The sequence below is a fragment of the Perissodus microlepis genome, chromosome 23 (genome assembly GCF_051167445.1).
Source record: "Perissodus microlepis isolate ML-2025 ecotype Zambia chromosome 23, ASM5116744v1, whole genome shotgun sequence".
NCBI lineage: Eukaryota > Metazoa > Chordata > Actinopteri > Cichliformes > Cichlidae > Perissodus > Perissodus microlepis.
Window position 1 is genome coordinate 35,039,879 of NC_140482.1, and position 23,464 is coordinate 35,063,342.

Below are 23,464 nucleotides of genomic sequence, written 5' to 3' on the forward strand. Positions count from 1 at the left end.
TCAATTATAGGAACAGCACCAAAGATGATTCACACAGATTTATTTTTGAATCCAAGGGGAGCAAAAGATTGACATATTTGCCTCATAAGGGTTATGTTGAGGTCCATGAATAATTTGGCTCAAGAAATTAATGCAAGTCACCTTAAAGGATACCTATTACACTTTTCATCATGTTACTGTCATCTATGTACTGATACAGTGACTAAAGCTCATTTTAGAGTATTTTTTCCACTTTGTATATGGAAGTTTATTTCAGACACTGCATGGGTGGAAAAATGACATCCATAAGTCAAACTTTGGGGTTTGGTTTTGTTGATTCATTTAATATGCCATCAACCTGGCAGGGACTACAGATGAAAATTAATCCATCTGGCTATTTATAAGATTAATTTTAGTGCTCATGTTAATTAATATGCATTGTCCTTTTGAAATAAACATACATATACCAATTTAATGATTTATGGATGGCAAAAAAAAAATTTTTTTCAGTGGTTGAAACAAGTTTTCATGCCTTTATGTCGTCAGTGAGAATAAGTATTAATCATTCTTAACACGTCACATATCACGCTGTTCAAACTTTGTTTGCTAAGGGCAGCAAATCAGAAAAGCAGAGGGATGAGCGCTACAATGAGTGGTTTCAGACAGTGGATGTACTGAGGGGTTGCACCAACATCCAGTATGAAATGTAAACAGATTATTTTGAACTTTGAGTCATGCAAAGCTACGGTAATGTTGTTAAAGAATTTACCAAAAAAAACAATGAAGCTGGAAATCAGCACAATAGGTCATCTTTAAGTGTCTTTATAACACTGGAGTGCAATAAAATGCTAATGTGTACAATTTCTAAATGTTGGATATAATCAGTAATTAAAGTTGAGCTGAGGTGTTTAACCTAATAACAAACAGCAGGTGTCAGTAGTGGATGCTTAGTGCAACATTTCCCAGTTGTGCTTCATAGAAGAACAAACTGGAAGCCTTAGCATTCACTACAAACTCTTAAAGCTTTTTAGAAAGAAAACTGGAATAGATTCTATTATGTGGTTATAAAGTTGTAATAGATGCATTTATTGATGATTAAGAGATTAACTGCTCTGAATTGAGTTGATTGTTTTAGAGTTAGATATTAGTTTTGCCAATTTGTAACTCAAATATTCTGCTTGAACTAAATAATCCATGCATATATGTGTTTTTCAGCTTCACATAACAATGATTAAATATATTAATTCATATCTGCACATTTTTCTAGAACCACGTGATCAGACTTGCCTATAATGTAGTGAGAGAGGTTTATTAACAACTCAAAAAGACATGACTTAAAACTCTTTACAAAGGGTGTATTTTTTATCTCAAATGTAACCAAAGATTTCAATTCATACTCAGATGTGTTACCAAAGTTAAATCAGAAGTTGGATCTTCTGGTCAAACCTGAACTACTGACGTCATTACAGGAGTTCAAAAGTCCTGCTCCCGTCATCAATCAGGGTGTGACCACATTGTGTGGGATGTAGTCATGAAAGATTTAATGTTGTTTTTTGCTATTGAGCGCACTGCAGCAGTTAATTACTTGAGCCAAACCACAAAAAAAAAGCCACAAAAATATGAACTGAAAGCAGAGAGAGAGAGAACACCGAGTTTCTAGTGTGTACATCAGAACTACACAACACTGAACATAATTCACTGTGTTCTTTGATTTAGGGTTTGTGTCCTGAGGTTTCCCTGGACAACATTTCCCCCACTTGTTTTTGAGACTTGCCAGTGACCCACAGATAACTTTAAAAGCCCAAGTTGCCCTTATACATATATATAAATTGGTCATTGTGGGTTTTTTAAAAAAAATCACTATTGCTTAATTGGCAGGGAAAGACTCAGTATAAACACTGAATAAAGACTGAAAAGAAATATACATAAAAGTATGTATAGATATATAGATAGATATATATACACACACACTTTTAATTTGATTTTGATTCCAAGTCTGGGGTCTTTGTGTGTATGTCACAGTTAGTTTAAATCCTTCAAATGTTTATCAAACCTCTATTATTGTCTTTTTTGCACATTAAAAGTTAGATTATTTGATTTCTTATATATATATATATATATATATATATATATATATATATATATATATATATATATATGATAGTTCCATAAAGTTTATACCAGACATAGAAAAATAATTAAGTTCTCTTATTTACTGTATTTCCTATCTTACAATGTGCAAAGCCTCCCACAGGCATACGCCTCCTCATGAAAAAAGAAGTCCCCACGTTAATGACACTGAATACATTCTTGTAGGCATGTGCTGCTTGCATGCGGCACAGGACGAGGTCCACTCTACAGAAATTCGTAACAGGAGATAGCAGTTGTCTTACTCAAACACTGATCTGTTGTAGTATGATCACTGATTTTAAAGGAGGAGGGAGAGAAATGCCATGTGGAAAATTAGGACTACGAGGTCCAATTATAATCCAATTTATGCAGCACAGAATCATCACAGTGGAGCAAGCAGGTATTGGAGAATCAATGAAAATGTAATTTGTGGGTTTTAAAAACAAGGAGGCAGTTTATACAAGCGTTTTTTTTTTTTGTTTGTTTGTTTTTTCTCTTTTGCACTGACAGGAGGCTGGTGAGATAGCAAGCGAGAATATCTAATAGTTTAATGTCCCGGATTTGGATTTTATTATTTATTTAGAGTTGTCCTGAAGAAACAGATTGAATAATTAACTCAGAATGTTCTGTCATCATTTGTGGGATCTGGGATCATAAAGGTGCATTCTGTACGTTCGCTTTCACTCTTTTCTGTACTTACTAAATCAGATACAGATAAATCTTGTAAAATTATTGTTCCGTTATCATTTTAAGTTTTTAAAAAAAAGGTGATTTGTGAGATAAGGAAGATACTTTGAAGCATTGTTTCTCCAAGTGAAGACAAATATACAAATCTATATTCTTCATCTGGTCCCATACAGTAGCTGCCTTATCTGCAGTATGAAGGTTAATGAAAATGGTAGTTACATGTGGCCAATGATAAACGATAAGTCACAGAAATAATTCAAAGAAAAAAGGCCAAATGTATTTGAAGTTTTGAATAATGAACTTTCAGACATTAACAGCCTAGTTAGACTGAAGAATCATAAGTGCCCAGAGGTATTATCGTGGTAGAAACTGTAGCTGTTGCATGTGAGTTGATTTTCCTCCCAGCCTAATCCAACCTGAGCAGCGTCAACCTTTAAGAAAAGCTGCTGCTTGTGCCAAATCATGATAGGCTCCTCTATCCTCAAGCAATAAACGGCAAATAAGAGTAGAGGCGCTTTTTATTGACACTCGATGCTTGCTTGGGTTTTCTATGCTGTACTGCACAAACTGGGAACAGTGGAATAAAATGTTCACTTTTCAGTGCTTTGAAGCACTCTGTACAACTGACTCCGTCTTCTGAAAATGGCTGGATTCAAGGTGGCCTACAACAAAACTGACTTTCTAAATAAACTTATGCTATCGGGTAGGGTTTCCCCTTTGTGAACACTACACTCTAATACTGGGGAGATGATATAAGAGTGCACGGTTTTACAAGATATCTTGGAGCAGATGTCAAAGACTGACTTTGTGGCCATGTGTTGAGCTCAGCCCATCATTTCACAGATGAAGAGGAGGTTGGACTGTCAGCTTCATACCATCTGGCAGTGCATTAGATCAGATGGTGAGGAGGCTGCAAAGCAAGCCTACTGAGCCAGAACACGTAGGGCTGAGTCTGCTGGGGATCCTGGTGATGGTCTCCGTCTACAGTAACACTGATCCCCTCAATGCCATCTTTAGCTCGGTGATACAAATTATGGTGAGTGTACTAAAAGTCTGGCTTACCCCAACTTTCCATTGTGACTGTAGAACTCCAAGGTTCTTTTTAGCTTTTGGCAAATATTTAATGGGTAATTAAAACGTCTTCCCGGTACTGCTGGATTTGGCCTAATATTATATAAGCGTGTCCTGAAAAATCTTCTTTTTTTTTTTTTTTTTTAAATTTAAGGCAGCTTTAATCAGTGTTATTACAATGACAGTTGCTCACATGACTGCTTATATTTAAGCGCTTACAGTTCTGAACCTAAAGAGTATTACTGGCTTTGCATTGTCCTCACTCTGAATGTTTTACGATGCATAACTGCAGTTTAGAAAAATAAATATTACCTGCAAAGCATCAATCAGCAGATGATGTTAACATCCAGCTGCTGAATACCATCAAGTGTTAAGGAGCTGAAAAGCAACGGTTTGGTGGTACCAGTGCATGATCTACAGCTGGGTTCACATGTTTTTCCACAGTTTAAACAAAAAAAAAAAGCCACCATAAAATGGGACCCAAAGTGACATAAGTGTCTACACCAAGACACTGTCAGATACAGCCTCAATTTTCCTCCCACAGAAACAACACCTACTTCTACTGGGAACACTTCATGATATTAGATTCTCAAATCTGCCAAAATGTGTGCTGGTTCTCAAAAGGCACAATGGTAGAACTGGCTCAGCACCTCGTCTGCGGAAGAGAGGTTGCAAATGAAATCCCAAATGTAACTCATACGTTTGTTTTCTGAATGTAAAAAGCCATAATATATCCATGTCACTGCCATCAAGGGGCCAAATAAAGTTACTGCAGTTCTCACAAGACAATCTCAGACCACTCAGCACAGCTACAAAAAGCAGAGCAACTGGCTTCTCCCGATAATCCACAGAGCTCAGAGAAGGGTATAATGGAATAGGATGGGATCTTTGTATCGGGTTGACAGGATGACTGGTGTCTCCCAGAAAGTCCTAGAGAGAGTGGATGCTTTTTGTTCTGCGTGCCCAGCTAAAACAGTTAGATGGCTTAAAACTAGATCATGTCTCTTACTAACGTATTTAACGGGTCAGTATTTTATATTTACATACATCTAAAAGTATAAATGTTTACAGGTGAAATAAAGCATCCTTGGGTGCCAACACAGGCGATATGGATGGCTGTGAAATGGAGGGATCTCAAGTTCTAAAAATTAAGAAAGGATGATATGAAGGATAATGTTAGCAGATCTTACTGTTGCATATGTTTATCTTAATGTTGCCTCCATTCTATTCACAAATCTCACACATTGATTTCAAGTCTTAAGTGCTTGAGCACATCTTTAAAAAAACTAAAGTATTTTTCTATCATTCTGTCGATAATTTTGTGAAGTTGTGTGAAAATAGGGGTCAAGGATTAAACAAACTGTGACACAACAAACAGCATCGGCACTGTCTGATGCAGACACACAAACAAACATCCCCTAGGAGAAAGGAAGTCTGTGAAAATATCAGCCACTAAGCATTTTCAGGTCTTTTTTTCTGAGTATTAGAAAAAAAGCATATTCAAAGCTGCAAATAACAGACTATGCATTTCATTTCATGCATCATATAAAATATTAGTTATTCTTCAGTATATTTACAGTATATATTACACATGATATTCTGTACAGTCAAAGTTCAATCTACACCACATTCTTAAAAATATTTTCTGACCCATAATTAGTTTTACAAGAAAAACATACAAAACAACCAATTGTTTGTTTTGTAGGATGTCCTCGAAGTGAAGATCTCCACCGCACTGACGGGAGAACTGTGAAATAATCCTGTGAGGGTGACTAGAGCACACATGCGCGCCTGCACACACACACACACACCCAAACACAGACACACACGACACAAGGGGAGGCGTAAGGGGGAGTCTTTTGCAGGCCTTGTATGGCCCTGTTTTCTTGGAGGGAAGGCTTCATTCCACAGCCAAACCTGCTGCCACAGCAAGCCCCATCCCGGGTTCTCTGGTGTACTCTGGGCTCAGGAGTGAAGTGCAAACAGCACAAGATTCGCGTGAGAGAAGCAGAGCAACAGAGTGTCCACTTCTCATCCTCTGAGGTTTCAGTGGTGCACTTTCAGCAGAACTGCACTTTACACTCCCATCAACCACACCTGAGTTTGGCTAACTGCACTTCTGATAGGCTTTGGCTAGTTACTGCGGCTGTGTCGCTGAGCGGTCAGACAAACTATCTGCTCTGTGAGGAGCCAGCTGCTGTTGCTGCTTTTGTTGTAACTGCTTCTGCTGTGTTTGATGCTGTTGCTGCTGCTGTTGGGCTGCTGCAGTGAAGGTACCCTGCTGCTGCAAAGGGAACGCTGCCTGCAGGATCAGCTGGGTGGACTGGTTTCCGTGAAGGAGTCGAGGAGCCTTAAGTGAAAAAGTTACATTAGCTTAGTCGGCACAGCCTAATGAGCCAAGATGTAACTTAAAGCTCCAGTAACTAGGACTCTGCTGATTCACTGTAAAGCAAGAAAGGCAGGCAAATCAGTGTCTGTGTATTGGCTGAACAATACACAGACACTGAGACATGAGTGCGCATGCTGCATTCTTCATGCTCTATTCAGGGTGGTCCCTTGGCTAAACCAGAGGATTTCTAACAATTTAAAAGTATCTGAAGCAGACCATTATTTAGAGATTACAGATTATTGAAATGTAAGAGACTACAACAAGCAAAAGATCTGGACTGCTATGTCTCACCATACTTAGCCTTATGATTGTAGTGCGACCAAAAAAAAAAATTGTTAGACAGGCTTTTGGAGGCCATTAGTCAAAGCAGATCAGTTCCTCCTCGTATACTAATTATATATATAAAAAATAGTAACTTGTGGCATTAAATTAAACTTTCATTTCTAAATCTAATTTGTCATCCACCATCCTCTTGTTGTGGTTAGAGTCCGATTGAACAGTGAGTAGTGATATGGAAATGAAACATCGTTGTTGTCAACAGGAATTCATCTAAACTAAGCTGCATCTTTCAACATTGTATTTTAATCAAAATCACATTTTGAAAATGTCCTCGTCTGTCAACAGATCTGAAAAAAATATTCACATTCAACTCCATCTCCTGTGTCAAGTTCTTTGAGCATACAAAGAATTATCAATTTATATAAAATAAAATTCATTAGGACATTTTAAATCACCTAAACAGCAAGCTGCCTGTATGTGAGCCAACTTCATACAGTAAAACTTCACCTGATAAGTGGTTACTGTGTCAGTGTTACCTGTAGGAACTGTGTTTGCTGCTGGGTTAGTGGAGCTTGCCCTTGCTGCATGGCTGTGACCTGAGACTGCGGTTGAATCTGTTGCTCCTGTTGCTGTTGCTGCTGCGGAGCCTGTTGGGAAATGCTAATTGTCTGCGTCTGGCCCTGCTGCGGTGCAAAGGCCGTCACCACTTGACCCATAAACATGGTTGTGGGGACCATGACTGCCCCACATGTCATCTGCCCTGTCACTAGCTTGGTGAGCAGCTGGGGGCCTGCAGGAAACCTGTAAGGTTCAGGAAGTTAGTCAGGTCTGATAAGTCTAATTAACCCAAATTGACATAAGGTCAATATATATGACCTTTTTTCACTATAAAAGTGCACTGTACCTAAATTAGTACTACATTAAATTGAAGTATTATGCACCACAGAGGGCGCCATCAATGAACTCGAGCACTACTTAATAACATTTTCATTATGAAGAAATATAACAAATAGATTTAGGTGAAGATTCACACCTAATCTGAGCCGAACGGTCCTGTGCAAATGTTGCCACAGCAGGAGTGTTGGGTCCAGTATTCTGCGCCAGGCTTGTGGCAATCTGAACCACGTTAGCAGGACTTTGCTGAGGGATCATCATCGTGTTGTAGAGAGATGCAGGCAGTGGATTCTGTTGAGGCTGCAGCGTGTGCGACGACCTCTGAGGCTGAAATAAACAGAACCGGAGTCTATGACATGAGCATGCTGGATGGAAAAATCTATAACAAACACAGCTAAGCTATGAATTCAGCGTGTCAGTGAGAGGCAAAATGAGAACCGTTAAGCCTGTCTGACCTGCAAGAGTGCTGTGTTCTGTTCCCGTAGGAGTGTTTGCTGCTGGGATGGGGGCTGCACAGCATGTTGTTGCTGTATGCTGTTTTGCAGAGATCCTGCAGAAACCACCTGGCCCTGCATGCTGAGTGAACCCCCCTGCTGCCCACCATTCCCCTGGGCCATCTGTACAGAGCTCACATTTAGTCCTCCAGCCCCTTTCTGCAGGAACATCTGAGATACACATCACACATTCGAACTCCAGCTCTAATTATAACAGCAACACATCCACCATGTAAGATGAATATAAAACAATTAAAAAGAAAACCTTTCATATATTTACTAGGCTATGTAATCATTCATTTGCAACACTTGTGCGCAGCTCTTCAGTCCTACCTGCAGACTCTGTCCCTGCACCCTCTGTAGCTCGTCCTGGATCTGCCGCAGCTCATCCTGCTGCCGCTGAATGTTGGCCTCGATCGTTCTGGTCCTCTGCTCCAGCTGCTCTTTCAGGTGCTGCATGGCTTCTAACTGGCTGGAGAACTGGACCATTGACTGTTAAAGAATAAAGACATAGCAGTATGGCAGTTTATTTTAAATGTTCAATACGTATATTTTACAAATTGTTAAGGCTCAGGTCACATTCTCTGAGTACAAACAACTTCTTGCATGCTGACCACAGAACACATTTTAACCAACAGTGACCACTGGCTTAAAAATGTAACCAATTCAAACTGCAGCTCCAAGAATATCTGCTTAACGCTGGCAATAAAAGCAAGTGAATTCCTGAACACCCATAAAATTCTCAGCTTTAAAGCAAAAATAAACATATTTACAGCCTGCAAACTTTCCTTTGTTCTCTACAGCCAACTGACGGTTCATGACAACTGTGTGCAGGGGCTATATTTTTATTTAACTCACCTACATTTTTTAAAGACTTAAAAAATGTAGGTGCTGCTTTGAGCAGCACAGGGTTGTCCAGCCAAAAGACAGTTAAAGAAGTTGACTGCTTAATTTTCTCAGTAAGTAAATAAAAAAATCCAACATGCTGACGGTCAGACTACAGGCTACAGTAGTCCACAAACCAATAGGTGGCATCATAGGGACTACGTCTACGTTTTATATATAAATATAGGCATTCCTGGGTTAACAGCCCCATCATGTCAGTGTGTGGGAGCTATACAGATCCTTGCAGATCCATGTTCATTGGCTGTCCCATGTCATAAGGCAGTGTCAAACAGACACATAGGCTACTCTTGTTCATAATTGTGCTGTTGGACCTTCAGTTTATCAAGTGCCATACAGAAGACATAAGACATGATGGATAAAGAAGTTCTTTATAGTGAAGTGAAACTGAGCATTAAAAAAAACAAACAAACAAACAAACAAAAAAACGCTGTCCACTGCAGTCATTGTCTGCTAGTTATACTTAAGAATCAGCAACAATAGACAATAAAAAAAAAAATGACGTGAATATCTTACTTGATTGTTGGTCGGAACTTGTTGCTGTTGCTGCTGTTGTTGTTGTTGCTGTTGCTGCTGTTGTGGCTGTTGTTGTGAAACCATGGATGACGCCACGTTCTGTCCTGTATTTTGGGAACTCATTGACTGCTGATGGAAATAAAGACACCAAACAAAAGTCCTGAGTACTAATGAAATCCCTCATGACCCAGAATACAGGTATCGTGAAATTTAAGACCAGAGCATGTGCGCTTGTCCATCCACTGACCTGACTGCTGATAGATGATCTCCGTTGTGATGTCATCTCCACAGCAGAGACCGACTGGCGACCTGGTGTACTCCTATCTCCCTGAAGCTTCATTTGTGATGCTGAAGGGCAAATATAACCATGATGCTCAGATAATAATAAAAAAAATAAATAGTTAATATACATCAAGCTTTGCTCAGTAGTGAAAAGATGCTTGTACTTACAGGCTGGGTCAGACACAGCCGTGTGGGAAGATTTACGTGAGCTGCGAGACGAGGCCGATGGGGTCCGACTGTGGTCAAATCGCTCTAAGGCCTCTTTCAAGCTGAAAGTGTTGAGCTGGGACTCAGAGCCTGAATCCTGGGATTGCTGTAAACAATGCATTGTCACAAGGTCACTATGCTGTCCACTCTTTAATTTTTACAAATCATACCTCATGTTGGTCTGACCTTCTCAGCGGTGATTTGAGGTGGTGATTCTTCAATTCCCAGCTCTCTGCGCTGTTCTGCTCTTACTTCAGCATAACTGCAGAGCAAAGACAATTAATGACACACACAGTTAGGGTTGGACACAACTTTCATAATTATGGCTCTGGAAATCACCAGAATACACCTGAATTCAAACAATTAAATTCAAGTTCAGACTTTCTGATTTCAAAGTTTGAACAGAAGTATATGGAAAATTAACAAATCATGACTTTTTTTTTATATAAAGTTTAATACAATTGTAACACTACTACTACTAATAATAATATATATATTGCTGCATTTGGCTGACTCTTATACATTTCAATATGTAAAGATATTTCCAGTAGCTTTTGTCTACTCCATAGTAATAAAAACGCCACATCACTGGAAGCAAAGCATGTCATTATACTACCTCTAGGGTTTTACAGAGGACTGTATGCTTTAGCTCGTGAGCAATGTCATATCAAAGGGTCAAGAGGGAAATCTTCATGCACCTTACGACCGTGTGTGTGCAGACAATAAACTCTGGCCTGGAGTTCCACTGGTGATAAGTAATGTAGTAATGGGTCTGAAGCCAAATCCATTGCTGCCCTTTGGTGAGGAATCTGTAGTAGCAGGACTTTCCTTTCCCATATTGCATTACTACACAGAAGCAAAGAGAAGATTTCAATGCTCTGCTTTGGAAGCTCGAGAGGAAGTTGATAACTGCAGATGACCATGCTTCAGTGACCGCTGACAGAAGTGTACTCACAGTGTTCGTGACACTTGGCTAGTGTCTCAAGGTCATCTACATGATAGTAGTCATATCCTGATGTACCCAGGACCTCAAATGGGAGGTAACCTATGATGGGCGGAGCTCTGGACAAACACAGTAAACGTTATTGAAATGATTAACTGGAAGTCAATCAGGAAATGTCTTGTTCTTACGTTAAGCCATACATCCAGCAATATTTACCCCTAAATGACAACATGAAGCAATAAGGGAGTATGTATGCATGTAGCTTCACCTGATGCTTTCACAGCATAAGGAAAATAAGTGTCTTTCTAAATGGTTCAGGGTAGCATGCCTAAACATTTTCAGTAATGAGAGTTGGGATAATTTGCTACTCCCAGCTCTCACCACTCACCAGGATGAAATGTCTGTATTCAGGTGTACAGTTTACCTTTCTACCAGCCCAGAAGAGCATGTTGTTGTAATATTTAATTAGACTGATAAAGCTAATAGAGCTTCTTTTTTCTATCCCTGAATAAGATCATTGAGCTTTTGTAACTACATCTGTGTCTAAATTAGCTACTGGTTACAGTTATACCTGTAGTTCATTTCATTTGGCCTGTCCCAAGGAAAACACATTGCGACGCCGTTGTTCTGACTTCATGTTCACACTTTTTTTTAAAAAACATATTAAGTGGCGTAAGCATGAAGGAGGGGCTTCAGCCCTCAGGCTATCTGACTTCTGAACTACCTACTATTCTTATCTTACACACCTTAACCTTGGACTTCTATCATTCAACCTTAACTGAATGGCATTTGCACGTCACACTGCTTATTGCATCATTATGCAGGCATTATTTCGACACCGATTATTATTTCGACACTGATTAGGATTTTTATTATTATTCTTCCATGCTGGAGACAGCTGTGGCCAGAACGGATCTTTTGGGTTGTCTATCCCATTCACGTAATATATCAGGAATGCCTGGAGGGAATGTCGTCACATCTGGGATAAATATTAACTTTGAATTAAGGATGAACTCATTAAAATTTACTCATTTTTTTGGACAAAGGTCACTCTGATCTACCAAAACGAGATTTCAGCCAAAACTCAAGAATGTCTGCACTAATTATGAAAAACATCTTTGAAATAATAAAATTATTAAGTTACTCCATTTTATTTTTATAAAGGTAAAAAATTAGCTACACTGAAACATAACCTAGGATATCAACTGAAACGTGCATGGTTTCAGAGGCATACAAAAGTGAATGCTTGCTTACTTTCAAATCCTCTTATCCCCCCCAAACATCTATTTGTGTAAGAAAATATATACATAAATATTCCAGATCCATGAGCTTACAAACAATATGTTGTACAATATGTAGTTGTGTAGATAGTCAACAAAAACAAATATCAATCCTGAAGTTAGAGTGACTGACAGGTTTTGGATAGTGTTAGTGATATCACCCCGAGTCATCAGCACCACGTGGAAGCCCCGTGGGAAATAAAGAAAAAATGCTGGTGACCTCACTCTTCTTTTATAATAATAATTATGTTTCCTGACCACAAGCATTCATAAAAGCAAGCCTGCTGTGTAATAAATAATGACAGAAGTGTTACAAAACACGAGTTTTTTCGATTTGGTCTCTCACAAAAATCAACAATTCTGATTTAACAAAAAAGCCACGCAGTCACATACCGCAGCCATGGTTAAAAAAAAAAAAGAGGTCATTCTTTATAAATATAGGTCAGCGACTTTCACACCAAATCAAGTAGGTTAGGTTTGACTAAACACTTAATACTGATCCATTTTAGCACAAACTGAAAATTAAGTTGTGCATTTACACTGATAAATTGGAAAAGAATTACCTGTGGTCCAGGAAGAGAAATTTCCACTCTAAACTATGTCTGGATGTAAATTCCTCATTAGGCTCTTCTACTGTGCACATCTCCTATTGGTGCAAGGGGAGAAAACATAGAACTTAGAAGAAATAAATATACACATATAAAACTAAATTTTTTAACCACATTTAGACTTCCCAGCAGAGGCATGAGGGAACTACACATGATAAATGACAAGGGCCCAAATCATTTTTCCTCAGGTGACCATTACTGCTGAGCCCTGTCCTAATTAAAGCTACCTTAAGAGCCCTAAAGCAAGAAACTGAATGTGTGTCAACCAGATAAAAGGAGAAGCAGTTAAAGATTCTCACCTTGATAAACTGTGGCTTGGCTAGCCTCACAGTGGCTATGAGACACACTCTGTCTTCAAAGGCAGAGTGAAGTGATCGCTGAATCACTCCATCGAAACCATTTCGGGTACAGTTAGGCACTGGTAAAAAAGAATGGGAACAAAGCAAAGTTAATCCTTTCACACAAAATCCCTGCTCTTCATTCTGACTCTGTGTACTGTAACTTACCATTATTCAGGGACTTGAAGTTTCCAATAAACTTTACATATTCATACACGGGGGGCTCTTTGGGGTCGATTGTCCCTCGGAGCATGTGGCAACAGAACTCTAGCTGATTTTTTGCTATAATAATAATAATAATAATAATAATAATAGCTTAAACATAAGAATTGAAGAACAAAAACAGCAGCTGAAGACAGATAACATATCCAACCTACTTTTAAGATACTCAGGTGTCAATGTTTCTCCTTCCATGACATGAGAGGACAGAGCCTTGTACACCTCTGAATGCTCCCCCACAGGCAAGAAATTTAACAAGTTCTGATCAACAAGATCAGACTGGGGAAAAACAAAACCAATGAATATGTTTATTACCAAATGTTTCATCAGTGAACTACTGACTTTATCTATTATTTAAAACTTATACTCACTGGTAAATGTTCTAGTAGGGAAGTCACACTCTCAGAGACATAGATTATATTCCCATCAGCCATAATTGCAAGGAAAAATCCATCTAACGCCTAATAGAAACAAAGGTTAGATAATATTTCATCTATATTTTTGCATAGAAACAAAAGGAAAATAAGTGCAAGAAACTGCCTTACCTCCAACATCAGCTGAGTGAACTCTTCATTACTAAGAAAAGGAGGTTTCCAGTCTTGTCTGATCTCAGTTGACTCTGACTGAGCTGCGATTTCTGATAAAGTAGACATAACGCATGTAACTTATAACTGTGAATTTAAAAAGGCACCCATTATGCTTTACCTTATGGACCATTAAAGTGGTCAGTATATGTAATCCCAGTAAGCCAAATGTTCATGTTTCAGAATGCCCAAAGCAGTCAGTTTCAGCTCATTTTTGTTCTACTGTTGGCTGTGTATGGTGGCCCTAATATGAGTCCACACAGAATTTGTTTGCAAGAGGCAGTCAAACATAAGAAAGTTGGCTTAAAGAGAAAGAGCTAAAACATTTCATTTTAAACTAAGGATGAACTGAGGGATAAACCCACTACCATTATAATTAATGCTAGTGGTTATTAGAGTTTCTCACCTTTGTGTTTGTGCAGAAAGTCGATACTTTTCTGCAAAATAGTGGACTTGTCCATCTTCCGGGTGTTGCCCGGCAGCATTGTACCCAACTCCTTGATGAGGACATTGAACTGGTCTCTGCGCTTCTTCTCAGACTTGTTACGGGACACGCTGGTTATTTAGAAGAACAAATATTAGTAAAAGTTAGATGACATCTTAACTAGGAACACTTATCAAAATCTTGTTCACGGTAGCTGTAATAATTCAAAACGATGTCTAAAATCAAGTCTTGTAACAACTACAATAGCAATTTTATGGAGGATGTAACTTCGCTGAATGCATTTGATATGAAAACAAACCCGAGATCTTACCGTTTTGCTTTGTCCTTTTCATCTTCTTCCATTAACCCATCAAAAATACTACTGTCATCCCTGCAGATTGGACAAACCAACAGTTATATCAGATCCTTTAACATTTACAGTGAGCTCTTTGATAAGAAAATCTCTCCTAGAAAACATGAAGACATCAAACTCAGGCTCTGTAAATCCCTAAATTACTTTGATCTTAATCTTCAAAAAAAAAAAGGAAAAAATGAAATCACTGTTAATTAGATGCATGAGAACTGTGGGCTGAATGTGTTTTGGATTTTTTTCATGTCCCACTATTTTTTTAAATCAACAATAAAAAAAAAACTAGCCAAATGTTTGACTCACTGGTCAATGCTCGAGGTCATTTTGTATCCTGTTCAGGGTCGCAGTGTCGGTGAGGGGTCTTTTAATCGTGAGGTAGACATTTGTGAATAAACCTTTGAAGAAAAAACACCCATAAAATGGCAGAGTGTCAAAGAATCAAAAAACTTCAGACATGAGCAAATCAGATGGTAAAGACATTTCACCTTACTGACAGTACAGCCAGTTCTGTGAGAGGATGAGGAAGGTGCTGCTGGGTGAAGGTAGAGTACAGGTGGACACTCTGTGATAGGGGTGTGCTTTTATGAGTCTTGGAGGATATTCTCTCAAAGTCTCTCTTACCAGGCTGCAGAAAATAGCTAAAAGTTCCTCGGGGTGCTGTGTCTTTCGTCTGCTTAGGGTGTAAGTCTGGCACATGGCAGCAACATCTGAGTCTATGAGACAAAAAGACACAACAACCGAGGCCGTTACTGAAAGATTAGAGAACCATGATATATGAGATTGATTTATATTAAAAAAAAGTAAAAAATAAATACATTATAACAATGGTGGATGCTAATATGATCAACGATCATGTCCCATGTTTGTTTAGATATGCAGCTGTGTGGATCTCTCTCCTCTCTGCAAGGCAGGTGGCTGAGTGTGTTTGCTGCTGAGACCAGGCGAGACTGCTGATTGGCTGGTTTGAAGAAACTGCTGTGTACAGACTGGACAGCCACCCCTTAACCTCCTTGCCTCCTCTCCACTCAATAAAGAGCTAGCAGTTAGGCAGCTAATAGCACTGTGTGTTTGCGTGAGAACACTGGTTCTAAGAGTTGACTCTTAACACTAGGTGTGGAAGTGACATATAGGTTATTGGTTACAGTTTATTTTAATACTACTGTATTACTATTGGCTCTGTATGATGTCAGTGACAGAGGATGAAGCTCAGTTTCAAATGGGAAGGGAGCTAAAACAGCTTATTTCAGAACCAGATCAACTAATGGGCAACACCAAGGTCCAGTATAAGATAAGGTTAAGTTTGAACTGTGAATCCTGCAAAACTGCTTTACCTGAATTCAAGAATAGAACTGTTGACCTGCAATTGTTACTCACTCTTGATGTGGCAGCACAATATCAGCACTCACATCAGCACAGTGAATTTTGCTGTTGCTGTTGAATGTATGACTATAATCACCTGCATCCACCACAGCTTATATTAAGGTGGTGCTTTAATAGGGGTCACATCCTACATGTGCAACAGAGACGCCGAGGAAAGCCAAAGGCTGAAATGAGTCAGTTTCTTTCTGCTGCCATGTAATATTAAAACCATTACATATAGTAAACAATTGTGAGTGCTGATGTTCTCATCAATTTATTTCTTTGTGTTTTCAGTGGGTCAGCATCAATGAGACTGTTCTTTTTGTGTAGTATAATGTGGTAATACATCCCTTTACTTTAATAAAACCAAGTGGAGTTTCGTACTACATCAAATAGTCATTGCGTAGTTTCTTTGGCAATTCTTTGTGTGTTTTGCCAATGAAGCAGCAGCAGAATGTGTTGGGTTTGCAATAGCTGTAACCTCAAACAGCTCTGTCACAGAGAGTGAACAGTAAACAGTGAGGCTGTTATCAATTACATAAAATTACACTGGATTATATGCTCCATTGCTAACTGCAAATCCCCCAAGCAATCTAAAGTAAGTGTGGCGAAAGTGGACTCTAAATACTAACAAACTCAAACAACAAAAACAAACAAGTAAAATAAAAAAAAATATTAATAGATGTGCAGTTGCACAAAAAAAGAAAAAAAAAAGAAAATCCTGTGGATTACAATTTTTGAATTAATTACCTATAAATTGACGTTTGATTGTCATAGTTATAACTGTAATCAAACACGTTATGGTTTAACTACAAACATACTTTTTTAGGCCATTGTAAAAACCTTGGCTAGTAGGGTTTGGTTCGAGTGCAACATCCCAAAAAAAATGGAAATGGTGACAGAAGTAATTTTAAAAGTGATAAAAATAATAAAAATAAAAATAAATTAGGGTACTTACTACCAAATATTTGCCTGCTTGTGTGCTGCAGTGTCAGATATACCATAATCTGTCTTGATTTAAATAAGCCACAAATGCAACCATCAGTAACTGAAATACTCTTTCTACCACCCATCTCTACTATCTATTCTCCTTGCCCAGGTACACTAGATTTCGAATTAAAATGAGAAAGCCCGCTGGGTCTCTAGCCTAAATATTTGACCCATTTACTTCATGAACCAGTTACCGTCACAACCTATGTGGGAGGCTTTCTCAACATAACGGCCTATTTGTGTTGGTGAGAAAATCCCTTCAGTGTTTTTCCCCATGAATCTTGGTAGACATAATTTAAAGAGTTTAAATTAGGCCTGTTAACATTTGGTGAAGCCAAAAAGAAGAATTACACCTACACTCACCGATAGAATGGGTGAGTGTAGGTGTATTATTAGAGTAAACAAAGCTCTTCAGTTAATTGAAATAAAAAAAATAAAAACTACTGGAAATGAACTGGAAATAAAAAACCAATAAAAATAAAGCTACTTTCAGCAGTTGCCTTATTCACAAGGAGTCACCACAGAGGTAGCATTGCATATTTAAACTGAATCAAGCAATCAACCCACCCTTGAAATCAACTAAAACTAAAGTGTATTGAAAATTAAAACTAAAAAATAAATAAATAATTAGGTAAAAAACATAACTCTGGATCCAATATGCATATTTATGGTACGTTTCAAAACGTATTCATCAGCCACCTCACATAATTAAAATACAGTTCTTTTTAATGTGATTTAAAATATTTCTGTCTTATTTACTTTTCATATTCCATTGAAATCTAGTCATCAAAGTGTTGCAATTCAGAAAATGCATTGTAAAAAGAGTATCATGAGCTAGAGCTTCAATGTGCACTTTTTCATTCAGTAATTTGTTTTTTCCATTCATTTAAAGTTTTTATCTTATTTAGCAGCACGGTGGTTAGCACAGCAAGAAGGTCCTGAGATCAATTCCACCATCAGGCCGGGGTCTTTCTGTGTGGAGTTTGCATGTTCTCCCCGTGTTTGCGTGGGTTCCCTCCGGGTACTCCGGCTTCCTCCCACAGTCCAAAGACATGCAGTTTGTGGGGATAGGTCAATTGATTAGTCTAAATTGCCTATAGGTGTGAATGTGGGAGTGAATGTCAGTGCGAATGGTTGTCTTTCTCTGTGTGTTAGCCCTGTTAGGACTACAAATAATGACATAAAAACTATTTTGACCATCATATATGGTGATGCCAGAACTTCAGAAGCCTGAAACATTTTTAAACAGATGCAAACACTGTCTACTTAAAACTGATTAAAGTACATAAATAACTGAGATATGAACTAGCGAGCAACACTCGTAGGTATAGTACGTGTGTAATGGAAACTTCAGTCAGCAATGACAATACTGGTTTAAAAAAAGGATTTCTATTGGTTGGAATAAACTTGCTGTCAAGTCAATCAAAATAAGGAAGGAAGTTGGCACTGGAAGTGTTTGCACCTTAGTGTTGGGACAGTGGAAAAAATGAAGGTAAGAGGGAGGAGTAGGTTCTGTCATGGCCCACTGACTTTCAGCTATGCAGTGTTATTTTACTGCACCCTACATGTGACGCTTTTCACACAAATACATTAGAGAGTGGATGTCTTATCTGAGATTAAACCTTTGTCAACACAAGTGGCCAACTACACATTGGCACAGCACTGTAAAAGGGAGCGGTGAGTTGTAGTAAAGAGCATTATCTAAAGATTTTGTACCAACAGACACAAAGAGCTTTTCCTTTTTGGCTGTACATCATCTTAAAAGCAGACAAGCTAAACTGGATTGCAAATTAAGACTAGGGGGGAAAAAAGGAAAAAAAGAAAAAAGAAAAGGCAACACAGGCCATCGGATGTAAGACAATTTCATAAATAAATTGGCTATATTAGAGCACAATGAAAGACAGAAAGAAAACATTGTAGTTGAAGCAGTAGCTTTCAGCACAGAGCGAACGTTGTGTAACTGGGAGAACAGGCGTTGTATAACTGTGATGTCATCTGTGCTTCACTGACCTGCTGGCCCAGTGACCTACTTTCCTCCTCCTCCGATCTAACTTAATCACAGCTCCACAAGCAACACCTTCCTCTTCTCACTAATAACACTACACTCTGTCAACACAAATCCTTAGTATTCCACAGCATGTATACTTCACAAAAGGTGTGAAGAGGGAGTCAAACTGCCTGCATCTCACGTTTCCTCATTTAATCACATGATTTGAAAAGGCTTCCTGGTGTTTCCTAAGCCTCAGCGGGCACCAACGTCAAGGAAGAAAGCAATGAAGATGTGCTGCATTTTTCATCGGGCTTTAACAACGTCAACCAAACAGCCTCACTCACATATGCATTTTTCACACCAAAACATCTCAAAGAGCAGACTGACGACAGTCATGTATCATAATTTTTATGTGGCTCACACAACATTGTTGAACGCCTGTATGTGGGTGTGTGCATTCAGATGTAGGGCACCAGAGCTCTGAGGATATGAGTCACTCTGAAGTGGATCTATGGCGCCGCTCGTCACGCACTCCGCCACACCCCGGCGCTGAGATGCCAACACAGCAACTGTGCCAATGGGCAACACCATAGCAACCGGCCTCACCGTGCAGTGTAAAAATAGCTCAGCCGAATTCCTCCGCAGCTGATACTCTCTCCATCATACACTAAGAATTATTAGACTACCGCGAGCGACTCCTTTTGTCATGAACTGGAGTCTATGGATGTGAAACACTCTGCAGGTTCCACCTGTGCAGCAGTGCAGTAACACATGTGTTCTGTAAACATTACTGCACTGTTGTCTTCATGCAGTGAACATGGCTACGCAGCAATTCAAACAGTACTTTTTGTCCCTAACCTATAATAAAGCAGATTCTACTTGTGAGGCAGAGCACTTTTACTTCTCAGTTAAGGGGATCGTGGAAAGCAGAGAAAAAGAGCCAAAGATCCAAAAATGGATAGAAGATAGAATACAGCAAAAGCAGCTTTCACATATGACTCAGTAAGCTTGGAAATTAACAAAAAAAAATTAACAAAACATTAGATTACTACAGTTTGTCTGACCAGAAATACTCAGTTAAATTATTCTAAAGCCCTGTCCACATATAGAGCAATAAACACAATGCTAACCGTAGGTCACAAGTGGGCATTAATGCCTTCAGCTGTGTCGGTAACCCAGTAATGTATTTACAAGGTTACCTATGCGTTAGTCAGTGGTATCCTTTGTTACCTTTCGTGGTCATGTCACGAAAGATAACAAATCAATCACTTCCCCTCAGAGCAGAGAAAATTTTAACTTGCTGCTTCTAGTCATTAAAAGTTACTGTTCCTGCTGTCGCTGAAAGTCTTTGAATTTCACTAACATTCTGTGGTCACTGGTCCCTACATCACTGACAGCCTCTTCCTATGTGCATGTAATGTGGTTGTATTAACTTTCTGCACTGGTCTGTTGATGTTAACAGTGAGGAAAGCACACAATTTTATAACTGAAGAATGTTACTTAAGGTCCTTAAATACACTGATGATTTGTACAGATGTTGTTTGATTTAAAAAATTAGACTGTCCTCGGGTTTGGATATTTTGTTTTGTTTGTTTTTTGACTTTTAGCCCAAAATTCTATAATTCTCTCTCATTTATGGCTCAACCAAACTAGAGTAAAAATAGTCCACCAACCTCCTTCTACAAGAAAGAAAATTAAATAAATAAAATAAACATCATCAGTGGTGATTGCTTTGAATATTTTCCACCAACTACACAGAGATTCTGAGCGTGCAGCAACCTCTCGGCACCCGCTTTCAATCACAAAACTACTGCAAAGGTCGCTAAGTGGAGCGCAACCTGTCTCAATCACAACAATTGCAGTCTGACATGGAATGACTACAATTACTATCAGACAGACTGGTGAAAGTTTTATTATTAATTCTCATCCAATTCATTGCCAAAATGTTGCAGTCAATCTTAGTCAGTCTGCACTGGTGAGCACAAATTGCCTGCGACATGTCTCTGTGGTTGTTTGCAATAATTTTGGTTATGCCGCAATTTCCGAATGCCTAATGTGACTATAGCAATACACAACTGGTAAATTAGTCACAGGGAATATCCCTAGTTTACACTGGACAGTATTAAATAACTGTATAATGATTATATTCCACTCTAATGAGAGCAGGAACCATTTGTTCATATGCAGGCTGGAGCAGCAGCTACTAATACAGATGCACAATAAAGCCCCAGACAGCTCCGCCTGTCATGGTTATTTAAAATGAAAATGTCAGGATGAAAATGTTTTCTCGCTCACAATGTTATTAAAACAAGACCTTTTGTTATGCTGTTATTCATCAGTATTCTGTGTTCGAAGCATTCAAAGAAGTCAAGAAGTCTGCAGTTATGCTTGCTTGCAGATGCGCAGCTTGACAGATGCGAATGAAAAGTTTTTGCCTTTTACATTCATAAAAAACAAATATATCAGTAATCTAGACAAGACAATCAGAAAACCCATCAGTTATTTTCAGTGACTTATCCTGTGAATATGACGCTTTTAACACCAAATATTTGGGCCAAGACTTCCTGGTTTTATTAGATTGATTATCAATCACTTTTATTATCAAAACTTACACATTATATATTTAACTCAGCTATAATCTTACGATATTTAGTTGACTAAAACTAGACTAAAAAAAAACGGATGCCTTAATTATGACTAAAATTAAAATCAAATCAATTTAGTCAAAAGACTAAATCAGAGTTTGCTGTCAAAAGTAACAATGATTCCATTTCAGCAATGCTACCTCTTTGCTCTCCCAACCATGCGTGATTGTCTGGGCACTACTCGACAACAAACAAACAGAAACCAGAAAAAAACCCAGTATCAAAAAATCTCATCTCATCTCAAAAGATTCTGCATACCAGTCAGTTTAAAACTAAATATTTAACTCAACCAGGAAGTTGTCTGTGCACCAAACCAGACAGTCTTGCAAACAATCCTCATACTTTAAGTCCAATTCATTTGAACATTCTTCCAGCCTGTTAGAAACCTAATTTGATGGCTCTCTAGATGTTTTTCTCAACTCTAAAATATGACCCAGTGCCCTAAATAATGTTAAGGTCATCAAAACAGTTTAAAAGGGACATTTTGTGAAACTTTGAACCCAAACTACAGATAACACTGTCCAGCAGGTCTTATATCACATGAGTAGATGAACTCTGGTTTCATAGCAACCTTTGTGTTTTCCCCATCATCTGTCAAAACCCCGATACCTGAGAACAGGGGATGGGTGAACTCTCATTGATCCCAAGTGTGGGAGCACAGACCACAGCTTTAACAAGATTTCTTGAAAGTCTGTCAACCACTTAAAAACCTGTGGTGCTTATAAGCTTCACCCTTTATTCTCACACAATTTTCAGCAAAACAGACACAATGCAGGGTTTAGAAAGCCATAAGGAAGAGAGGGTGTTCATTCTGCTATAAGTGATAGCAAATATCTAGGATAATATTATGCAGTTTTAACAAGCAGCAACAGCAACAGCCTCACTGCCAAGCAGGTCACACAAATCAACAACAACACTTTGGTGAATAAATTACTCAGTCACACATCCTGTGAGAGGCAGCTTCAAGGTCTGTACATCCTAGTGGCATTCACACAGCAATTAATGATGTGATTCTCTCAGTTTACAGGCAGAGCAGTCTTTCCTGTGGCTAGTGGAAGATTCGATGGTTTTAATAATGTCATACTCATTTGGCCTGTAAGCAATAAAATCCACAGCACAAGCTTGTCAACATTGCCCACCAGTCTGCTGCACAGTTATACCAACCAAACTAAACACAGGGCAGCCAGCTGTGTTTGCACTCACTGCACACACATCCTCAGGCCCAGCAGCACAAAAGGAGTCTTTGTTTTGCATTTTTAATCCACAGACAGGAATCTTTGAGACACAAGCCGCAGTGGTTGGCAGGGGCCCCTTGACTACTGCTGCCCTCCTCTCCCAGAAGAGCAGGGCCTGAGCCAGGGGCCTAATCCTGACGCCAAGTGGGTCACTGGAGTTCAGGAGGACGACTGGCAGCATGGGGAAAGCAATCAAAATTAAACGTGGACTTGCAGCCCTATATGACCAACATTTGACCACAAGAAGACAACCACTTAAATAAGAATCAACACTGCATCCCCACCGTACAAGCAGTAGCCCTCTGAGCAAACTGAACAAGTAGAAAACCTGCACAAGTAATGATATTACTTGACTGCTCTGTCTGAGATTATGTGCTTGTCCTTTTCCAGATGACTTAGCAACATTACTTTCCACAGATTAATATATCAGGGCACACCCAAACAACTTTGCTCTGGCCAAAATCTCTCTTTATTGACTGCAGTTAATCTCAGATAAAGAGTGCACTCTTCCGTTGTCTGCCACTACACAAGCTTAAATTAAACATCATTCATCATGCAGAACTCACAAACAAGTGACATGGGATCTAAAAGTCTAACAAGACCTGTGTAGATATGCAATGTAGCAAACATCCTTACACGTCAGTAGAG

At 38.8% G+C, this 23,464-nt stretch overlaps 1 protein-coding gene across 3 annotated transcripts in view; it reads right to left on the reverse strand.

Annotated features, from left to right (window-relative positions):
* Positions 1-23: 23 nt before the first annotated feature.
* Positions 24-23,464, reverse strand: part of clocka (clock circadian regulator a) — a 33,209-nt gene continuing 9,768 nt past the window's right edge. Inside the window, exons 3-23 of one of the 3 annotated variants that reach the window (XM_084920546.1) lie at positions 15,083-15,310; positions 14,901-14,992; positions 14,559-14,618; positions 14,210-14,358; positions 13,765-13,856; positions 13,591-13,680; positions 13,378-13,498; positions 13,169-13,282; positions 12,962-13,080; positions 12,618-12,700; positions 10,787-10,893; positions 10,530-10,677; positions 10,018-10,093; positions 9,793-9,937; positions 9,590-9,690; positions 9,343-9,468; positions 8,257-8,415; positions 7,885-8,094; positions 7,569-7,756; positions 7,072-7,336; positions 24-6,217 (exon numbers count right to left, since the gene is read on the reverse strand). In XM_084920546.1, the coding sequence (XP_084776672.1) occupies positions 6,005-6,217; positions 7,072-7,336; positions 7,569-7,756; positions 7,885-8,094; positions 8,257-8,415; positions 9,343-9,468; positions 9,590-9,690; positions 9,793-9,937; positions 10,018-10,093; positions 10,530-10,677; positions 10,787-10,893; positions 12,618-12,700; positions 12,962-13,080; positions 13,169-13,282; positions 13,378-13,498; positions 13,591-13,680; positions 13,765-13,856; positions 14,210-14,358; positions 14,559-14,618; positions 14,901-14,920 (2,586 nt within the window). In that variant the 5' untranslated portion in view covers positions 14,921-14,992; positions 15,083-15,310 and the 3' untranslated portion in view covers positions 24-6,004. Of the gene's footprint in view, positions 6,218-7,071; positions 7,337-7,568; positions 7,757-7,884; positions 8,095-8,256; positions 8,416-9,342; positions 9,472-9,589; positions 9,691-9,792; positions 9,938-10,017; positions 10,094-10,529; positions 10,678-10,786; positions 10,894-12,617; positions 12,701-12,961; positions 13,081-13,168; positions 13,283-13,377; positions 13,499-13,590; positions 13,681-13,764; positions 13,857-14,209; positions 14,359-14,558; positions 14,619-14,900; positions 14,993-15,082; positions 15,311-23,464 lie in introns of all 3 variants that reach the window. The other 2 variants (XM_084920547.1, XM_084920545.1) reach the window with 2 other exon arrangements.